Below are 10029 nucleotides of genomic sequence, written 5' to 3' on the forward strand. Positions count from 1 at the left end.
TATAAAACACACCCAGTTATTTAATTGACAACATAACACGAACCCACAAATCAAAGTGGTTTCTTTTTATATATTTTTGAAATGATAAGTCATCTAGTATGCATGGTAATGAAAGTACAATCGAGGGATATAGACCTACTATCCAATTTTAGTTCCTACGTTAGGCTCAACTCACCGTGAGTATTCATCATTGTACTCTATAAAAAAAACACATGTTATTGCCTAACTCAACAAATGATTATTTGGCTCATCATAGCTGGCAAGTTACAATAATATATATAGGGCAAAGACATATGTTACAGGGTTGGAAAATGTAGTTTTATTGACCAGCAAACACGTGAATCAATTGGTAAGAGATTGTTCCAATTTAATCAGTGACTTCGAGTTTAAGTATCTAAAAATACAACTGTGCTAAAATTTGGTACATAAAGGATTAGTGGAGTAATAGATAAACATACGGATAATATAAAAATAAAATTGTAGTTTTATTGAGATATGACATTGAATTGCAAATTATAGCGAGGGCTCCCTTTTAGCATGCGAGAGACGTAGCAGGAAGGTCAGAGAAAAGGAAGAATTTGCAACTGGTTGGTTCACGTTTGGCAACTTGGCTTTAGGACATTATTGGTGTCTGAAGCAAGACCAACCATATATGGTAGGCACGAACTCTTGCTATATGTAATTGAATAATTCTTATTTTTATATATTTATTTTAAAAAAAGTTATATTTATAAATTTTTTATTACATGCTTTTACAAACTCAACTATGTACTATGAGTAATATATGGACTCAAGTGTACTACCTACAGTACATAGTTAAGTTTGTAAATAAAATTTTTGTAAATATAACTCTACCCTTTAAAAACATGTATTATGTTAAACTTTATATATTAATAAGTAATTTTGAATAAATATAATATTTTATTAAAATACTTTATATGAAAAAAAAGTTTAATCTAACGATAAATTTTGAGATTAAAAAATTATTAAATAATATAAAAATAATTGTTATTTATGTCAATATAAATCGAAGCTCATAATTTAGTGATTGGCATATTTGAAGACTTTCACGTTAAGTTTTGGCTCTTGTGTGCTTTTATATTCTAACTATAAAAGATCAGGCAAAATTTTAAAAATTAATTAACAGGTTAAAGTAAAATTAATGCTTCGTAAAATAGGACTGTCTTATTTAATGTAAAGCTTATCTTAACCTATTTTTACATTTACTCATTTTTAACCAAGAATTGATTTGATTTTGAAATAAAATTATTTGTTTTGAAATTTATGATATAAGAATTAATTTGATTTTGAAATGAAATCTTTTGCTTGAAAGTTATAAAATATAAATTTATTTGATTTCAAAATATGTTATTTAATTGTATATATTTAAAGAGAAAAATATTTATCTTTTTAAAGGATATAAAATTATGTCATTTTAATTAAAATTAGTATTTTATTTAATATTTAAATTAAAGAAAAACTAACCCCCACGGGCCAAGGATTTGCTTGGATCATGGGTTCAATATCCTGCCTCAAGCAAATTTTCGAAAAATCTTTGGCGGCCAGAGTAAAGTTGTTAAAATCGAGATTTTAAGTAAAATTGGAAGGGGGTTAAAAAATTGTAACACGTAAAATCGTAATGTAAAAATATCGTAAAATTGTAGTGATAAATCGAGATTTTAACAACCATGGAACAGAGAACTTATCAATAACCTCTCATTTTCTCCCATCATACAACACAATATTGACTAAAATGACATAATTCTATATCATTTAAAACGATAAACATTTTTCCAGTTAAATTTGGTGCTAAACTCTTGGAATTTACTAATTTTTATTTTTTTATAAGAATTTACTAACTTTTGGTTTAAACTTCCGAAGAAGCCAAAATCTAGAAAATGGGCTTGGGTGGTGACACCATTATTATGTATTGAAAATAGTCTTTCCTTTTGTCAAGTCCAAATAGCGTAGAGGCGTGCTTCATGTTTTATTTTATTTTAAGGTTGTAATAATTATATGGGTTTGATGTCTCTCATATTGTAGGAGATGAAGATAAAAATATCTCATACACATATCAAAATATATGAGACTCGTGTAAAGAAAAAAGAGAGAAAAAATGGACTCTACAAACTTTTATATGTGTATAAAAAATAATTTTATCTCCAACAATACAATAAACACCAAACCCTAATTATATATAGCACAAGAAGGGGAATATATATATATATATATATATATATATATATATATATATATATATATATATATGTGTGTGTGTATGTGTGTGTATAGGTAAATATTTCTACAACCACTTTAGATAAGATTATCTACAGCTACTCAAAAATTACGTCTTTTTGATTAATGAATGGTGTTTCTGTAATTTTAAGTGAATTAATGAAGGATGTTTTTATAATTTTACTGAAACACCTTTCATTAATTCACCTAAAATTACAGAAACATCATTCATTAATCAAAACGACGTAGTTTTTGGGATAGTTGTAGATAATATTATTTAAAGTGGTTGTAAAAATATTTTTTTTCATATATATATATATATATATATATATATATATATATATATGAGTTTGTTTTTTATACAATCAATGTAGATAACTTATCTACATAGAGCCCAAAACGACGTTATTTTGAGACAAAAATCAAAGTATTTTTATAATTATAATTTATTTCAGAGTTATAATAGTGTTTTTTATTATTAATTTTTAATTTTTCAATCCACAATAATCAATGTAAAAATATTAAAGTCATATATAAATTTAAAAAAAAAAAATAACTCGACCATTACATTTATTTGGCCATTTTGCGGGATGGTAGGGGCGCCAGGCAGGAGCCAAGACAAAAACAACCATCCAACCACACGCGCAGACCTTGTCGCGTTAACTGAACGCGAGCTGAGCCGGGCACGTTGGGAAATGAACGAGGATTGGATGTGATTGGGTTGGTTCAGTGGGATTATGCATTTCACTATATAATAATCGAATAATCGAAATGGAACCTGTAATGAAATGAAAGCACTGAACTGAACTAACTCTTGACTCGTGTGAGAGAATATCCGCTACGGTTTTGTTTGTTTTCACTCTCTCTCTCGCTCTCTCTAGCATGGAACCGGAATCTGGAGTTTCGACTTCTCGGAATCCTTCTCAGGTTAGGGTTCTTTCTAACATACTCGCTTTAACAGTGTTTTCGATCAATCCAAAACTAGTGAACTGTAATCAAGTCTGAAGTTCTTGCGCTACTGCTACTTGATACGATTCTCCTTGTTTTGATTCAGTTTTAACTGATTTGAATTCAATCACTATCTGTTTTTGCTGTATAAGCATGTTTTAGTTCTTCTATGTTCGTATTCCTTGTCAACGCGTTGGAACAGTGTTCTGCATCTGCTATGATTCGCCACTGTAATACTCAAATCAGCTTCAACAATTCGTTGAAGTGTTTAATTTCAAGTTATGATCGAGTTTATTTTATTATTTATTCATTTATTATTTTTTGTGTTTCATATATCGTTTTATTGAATTTCTTTCTTCTTTGTTTGGTTCTGATATGCAACTTTTTCGATGATATTGGTCGCTGGTTCGTTTTCCTAGTTTTATGTTTACTCGAATCATTAGAATTCAATAGTTGAATTATTTCTTTGGTGCTTTGCAGTTGTCCTGGGTGAATCTCTCTAGGAATCTGTTATTAGCATATCAGAGTTTTGGTGTAGTGTATGGAGATCTGAGCACTTCACCTCTCTATGTCTTTACAAGCACATTCAGAGGAAAGTTACAGAATCACCATGATGAAGAAACTATATTTGGCACGTTTTCATTGATTTTTTGGACCCTTACATTGATACCATTGCTTAAATACGTATTCATCCTATTGAGTGCTGATGACAACGGTGAAGGTATTCCGATGACTTTTTTTTTTCTCTTTCTTTTAAATTCTTTTCTTGTAGAAAGGTTATGAACTGTATAATCTGATTATGATAGACTGTCATCAGGTGGAACATTTGCTCTTTATTCGCTGCTCTGCAGGCATGCCAAGTTTAATTTACTCCCCAATCAACAGGCAGCTGATGAGGAGTTGTCATCCTATAAATATGGCCCCTCATCACAGCCTGTAGCCTCTTCTCCACTGAAGAGGTTTCTGGAAAAGCATAAAAGGTTAAGAACAGCTCTCCTTGTTGTGGTATTGTTTGGTGCCTGCATGGTCATTGGTGATGGTGTGCTTACTCCAGCAATTTCAGGTAAGGTACCCATGTAATTAAAATTTGTTAGTATGATATTCTGGTACAAATTACCCTTAGTATATCAGTGCACAACACTTTTGGTTTGTTTATATGAAGATTGTCTTGCTTCTAATTAGAAATTAACTATTACCCTTATGCTTGCCTTGCAGTTCTAGCATCCGTATCGGGATTACAAGTTACAGAAAAAAAATTAACTGATGGTAAGCAAAATCTCTTTTTTTCTCTTGTGCAGTTCTTATCATTCCTTGTCCAATGCTGAGGGCCTAAATATTAGATTACCATAGCAGTTCCATGTTGTTTACAGGTGAACTTGTCCTGCTTGCCTGTGTCATATTGGTTGGACTGTTTGCTCTCCAACATTGTGGCACTCACAAAGTAGCATTTATGTTTGCACCGATTGTAATCATCTGGCTTGTATCGATATTTTCTGTTGGGCTGTATAATACAATTCATTGGAATCCAAAAATAGTCCGTGCTATATCGCCATACTATATCATCAATTTCTTTGTCAAGACTGGTAAAGAAGGTTGGATTTCTCTTGGAGGGATACTTCTCTGTATCACTGGTACACTAGTTCTATACCTTCATAACAGTTACTTGACATGTATTATAAGTTTATTGGGATATTACGCAGGATGTTCCATAATTCCATTTACTTTATAAATTTAGTTGAGCTTTGACTTACTAGAAGCTGTGATTTTAAGAATTCAGAGGCTAGACTTCACTAACTGCTGATTCTTGTTTTTCCTCACCAGGAACTGAAGCTATGTTTGCAGATCTTGGCCATTTTACTGCTTCATCAATAAGGGTGAGCTTAGCTTGACTGAATTTCATGAATCTGTTATAGAATATGAAGATTCTTGTTGTTTTAGGTGTCGGATTATGTTAGTAGTCTTGTTGGGCTGGGCGTGTACTAGTTGTAATACAGTAGTAAAATACTAGTATAAATAAGGAGTATTTGGTTAGTGTTTTGTTCTATCACATTATGACAGCACCACACAATTATTCAAAGTGTTATTTCTCTTTTCTGTCTTTTACATCTTTTTCTCTATAGTTTTGACATCATTAAATTGATCTTAGTTTTAGAAACAGCTACTTTTCTATAGGGAAGTAAGAATAATTACTGTACATCTACTGCACTAGTGATTATCATGCATTGTTTGGTGTACAAGTGAGAGATTTCTTAATATTTTTCTTCCTTTTGCAGCTCGCATTTGCATTTGTTATATACCCTTGTTTGGTGGTACAGTACATGGGCCAAGCTGCTTTCTTGTCTAAAAACATCAACTCTGTTAATAACAGTTTTTATGACTCAATACCTGGTTAGTTAATCCGACACTGACTTATAAATACTGCAGCCACTGTTTTGTAAATTAATGTAATCCGTGGTTGTTATTGCTTGTCCTCTGCAGGACCTGTGTTTTGGCCTGTTTTTGTTATTGCAACCCTTGCTGCTATTGTTGGGAGTCAAGCTGTTATAACTGCAACTTTTTCCATCATCAAGCAGTGTCATGCTCTTGGTTGCTTTCCACGAGTCAAAGTTGTGCACACCTCAAAACATATATATGGACAGATCTACATCCCAGAAATAAACTGGATACTTATGATTCTAACTCTTGCTATAACCATTGGATTTCGGGACACAACCATGATTGGAAATGCTTATGGTAATTCCCCACCCCTCTCTTCCATCGCAGAAAACCTAGGCCATCTGTCATGTTATTTTGTTTCTCTTATAATGTCTAGTCATATGTTCTACGATTGGCAACATTGTGAAGTTGCACTCTGGTGCCAATTGAGTGTTCACTTGCTTGAGTGCTTTGATTCCCTCCAATTTTGTAGTTGGATTGATAGTTAAAATTGGTCAAAGGCCATAATAGATGCTTCATATGCTCAGTTATTAGCTTGTGGATGTAATAGCAATGATAGGAGAGAAGAGAGAGGGGGGAACTTAGTTTTAAGGTAGAATATCTTAATAGCATCACAAAGATAGTATCCCTAGTTCTTAATGTTCATGTCATCATGTCTCCTAGTTTGGTCATGTATTCCAGTTTATGCTTGTGCTAGTTCGCTAGGAAAATTTAACTTAAAATCTGGTTTTTTCTGCTAAGATTTTTATGAAGAAATGGCAGTTTGAATGTTAGTTTAGCATTGATATGCTCACAAACTTACAAGTGCTTTTGCTTTCAATCTGAGCATTTTTCCAATTTAGACATGAGATAATGAACATGCATTAAGTTTACCCAAAAAAGAACAAAAGATATGCAGTATTGGGGCTGCCAAAGTTGCTTGTGGCACATGATATGTTTGAGTGTTAGAATAAAGGCAGCAAGGAATGGGTTTCTTTGACTTGCATCAGAACTTGTGTGCGCTTTATTAGTCATATTGTAGTTAATTGTTTTTGGTGATTTGGTTTCCAGGACTCGCTTGTATGACGGTTATGTTTGTGACTACATTTCTGATGACACTAGTGGCAATCTTTGTCTGGCAAAAAAGCGTCTTCATTGCTTTAGTTTTTCTTTTATTCTTTTGGGTGATAGAGGGCGTATATCTATCAGCAGCATTCATCAAAGTGCCTCAGGGAGGATGGGTTCCTCTTGTCTTATCCTTCATCTTCATGATTGTTATGTATGTATGGCATTATGGTACTCGTAGGAAGTATAGCTATGATCTGCACAACAAAGTGTCATTGAAATGGTTACTGGGTTTGGGCCCAAGCCTTGGCATTGTCCGTGTCCCAGGGATAGGTCTCATATACTCAGAACTGGCAACAGGAGTACCTGCAATATTTTCCCATTTTGTAACAAATCTTCCTGCATTTCACAAGGTGTTGGTTTTTGTTTGTGTAAAATCAGTTCCTGTTCCATATGTCTCACCTGAAGAACGTTTCCTTATTGGGCGAGTTTGCCCTAGACCATATCGCATGTATAGGTGCATTGTCAGATATGGGTACAAGGACTTTCAAAGGGATGATGGTGACTTTGAGAACCATCTCATACAGAGTATAGCAGAATTTATCCAAATGGAAGCAGTGGAACCACAGTTCTCAAGTTCTGAAGCTTCTTCACTTGATGGGAGGATGGCTGTTATAAGTACTAAAAACCTAGAATCTACTTCAAGCTTAGTAGTTTCTGAGCATGAGGATACTGGCGTGGACATCTCCATCCCTAGCAGCAGATCTGTAACCCTACGAAGTTTGCAATCGGTTTATGATGATGAAAATCCACAAGTTACAAGGCGGCGAGTAAGATTTCAGCTACCTAACAATCCTGGTATGGATCCTGCTGTTAGAGAAGAGCTTTTGGATTTAATTCAAGCTAAGGAAGCCGGAGTTGCATATATAATGGGGCACTCATACGTGAAGGCAAGGAAATCGTCCTCATTCTTGAAAAAGCTCGTCATTGATATTGGGTACTCATTTTTACGGAAGAATTGCAGGGGTCCAGCTGTAGCTCTTAACATTCCTCACATCAGTCTTATCGAAGTTGGAATGATATATTATGTCTAGTTCTTGGTGTAATTTACAACTTATCCTGGTTGAAGGTAACTATGACCTCAGTCGTAGGAAAGTGAGTGTAACGGAGCCTCTCTTAGGCTACTTTTATTTTTGCTTTCGCAGCTCTCTCCCAATGTGTAATTACATAACTTAGTTGTAATAATTTCGTGTTAGAAGATTATTTAGATATCAGAAATATTTCCCTTCTTACTTCCGCGTCCCACTGTTTTCTTTTCGCTTTCTTCTTTTCCGTGTACACATAGGGGGTGTTTGGTTCAAGTTTTTGGAAAGGATTACCGGTAATCCTTCTTTGGTAAATGTAATTACCACGTTTGGTAGAAGGAATAAATTACGATTCCCGGATATCCAAGGATTACCGGTAATTTGATTTATAAAGAAAAGTCACTATTCAGATTACCAAAAATAATATGGTAATTCGGAATACCAATCAGAATACCAAGTAAAGGGAAAGCACAATAATAAATTTTAAGACAAAATACCCCAATACACATAAAAATCTAGACCCAATCTATCAATTACAAAAGTAAAAATAGTTTGGGGTTATTTTTGTAAAATAACCTCATATTCCAAGTCATATTTCGTTCTAAACCAAATATGGAATCAATAATTTTTACCCAGTATTCCCGGTAATATTTTGGCGAACCAAACACATCTTTCGTAAGATTCCAAGTAAACTCAATTTCTACTGAATTCTCATTAATCATGATTCCCGGTCACCAAAAAATTTCTCCTGTACCAAACACACCCACAGTGCATTTTTGGTGAACACGCGAATTTTATTAGAATATTAAGTTTGCACCAATTCTAAGTCCCTAGATATTTTGACAATGCAGATTAGATCAAATATATTTTGTACGCCTCTGAACTCTTTAACGTGTGGGTTTGAATTTCCGTCAATGTCTTGTTAGGTGGTCATTTATTTCAAGATAGATGCTATGGCAACTCAGTCCTTAGAAGCTATTTGTTGGAATTTTCTCTCTATTCAGATAGTAAGGGAAGATTTAGTCTCTCTTTATCTTTAGATAGTTATGGCTATAGAAGATAAGTCAAAAATTGGTCCATGGTATCCCACTAATCCAACAAGTTCAGCAATTATTCATGCATCATCTAAGTAACAAGAGTAAGAGTTTAAAAACACAATAAAATAGTTGTTCAAAACAAAAAAACAAAAAACACAATAAAATTAAGTTCGGAAGAGCAACCAAAGGCATAGCAATGGGAGTAAATTCATCTACTGCAGGATTAGATCCCACAACCTAAATTTAAGAAACATGCATTCTATCATTTTAGCTAGTTATTGTAATATTAAATTTGAATATCGTGTCTCCTTTCGTCCTTTCCACCTTTGTCATGGTGCTTTTATCTATCGTGTAATTGCCACTGATTATAAGGTTGGGTGCTGCTTTAATTAAGAACATCTATGATTTATGATCTTTTTGGCTTTTAGCATTTAATTGTAATCAACATTAATTGTTATTTTATGCACTTAACTGCAATTAATCCGAGACGCGGTTACTATAGCGTTCAATTTTTTTGTTATCCTGTTGTGCATAGTGTGTTGATATAACATTTAATGTATTATCATTAAACAGCGATCGTAATTGCTAATTTGCTATTGTGGTATCGCAACAGTATGTATTTTTTGTGCCATACATTTTGTGCCCTTATTCATGGTGATATAATTGACATATTGGCCATTGGTATTGTGTGTGTGAGATGGCTTTTTTTATTGCAAGGTTGGTAGTTTTGCATTTTGCCAGTTGAGTTATAGGGTGTAATATATTTCATGTTAAGATAAATTTATCTTTTACATACATATAAAAGTGTATGTGGCCTATATTTTCTCTTTGTCTCTTTTTCTCATATGGCTTCACATGGACCACATACATTTTTATGTATGTAATTTATCTACTACAATACGAGAAACATTAAACCTGAATTATATGACCTTTTGGCATGTATTCATCTGGCTTTGTTATTATTCATGTATTTATGTACTAAGATGAAAAATAAAAATACATAATATTTAATATTGTTGCATATGTTTTATAGCAATAATTTGGGCCTTTTGCCCCTCATTAATTAATTAATAACCAATTTGCCCCTTCTCTAGAACTATCAATCATCCTGCCCCCATTTAGACGATTAAGGTGAAGATGTAGTCGACTAAATTGACAAAATACAGGAAATATGAATCCCGAAATTTAATCGACTACAACACCATCTTGATCGATTAAATTTCGGGGAGATTTAATCGACTAAA

The 10029-nt window shown here is 33.2% G+C and overlaps 1 protein-coding gene across 1 annotated transcript; it reads left to right on the forward strand.

Annotated features, from left to right (window-relative positions):
- Nucleotides 1-2983: 2983 nt before the first annotated feature.
- LOC133300564 (potassium transporter 4) lies at nt 2984-7946 on the forward strand. The gene is made up of 9 exons (XM_061500128.1): nt 2984-3162; nt 3664-3904; nt 4001-4246; nt 4399-4449; nt 4554-4814; nt 5005-5057; nt 5457-5571; nt 5662-5916; nt 6670-7946. Exons 1-9 carry the CDS (start codon nt 3118-3120, stop codon nt 7755-7757), a joined length of 2355 nt encoding a protein of 784 aa, XP_061356112.1. The 5' UTR covers nt 2984-3117; the 3' UTR covers nt 7758-7946.
- The last annotated feature ends 2083 nt before the right edge of the window (nt 7947-10029 follow it).

This window comes from Gastrolobium bilobum, unplaced genomic scaffold, assembly GCF_033153095.1.
Source record: "Gastrolobium bilobum isolate Gb01-03AN ecotype WA unplaced genomic scaffold, APGP_CSIRO_Gbil_v1 utg11358, whole genome shotgun sequence".
In the NCBI taxonomy this organism is placed as follows: domain Eukaryota; kingdom Viridiplantae; phylum Streptophyta; class Magnoliopsida; order Fabales; family Fabaceae; genus Gastrolobium; species Gastrolobium bilobum.

Coding starts and splice junctions, on each gene's coding strand:
- LOC133300564 (XM_061500128.1), top strand. CDS start 3,118: ATGGAACCGGAATCTGGAGTTTCGACTTCTCGGAATCCTTCTCAG. Junction 3,905..4,000: donor TGCTGATGACAACGGTGAAG/GTATTCCGATGA, acceptor GACTGTCATCAG/GTGGAACATTTGCTCTTTAT. Junction 4,450..4,553: donor AGAAAAAAAATTAACTGATG/GTAAGCAAAATC, acceptor TGTTGTTTACAG/GTGAACTTGTCCTGCTTGCC.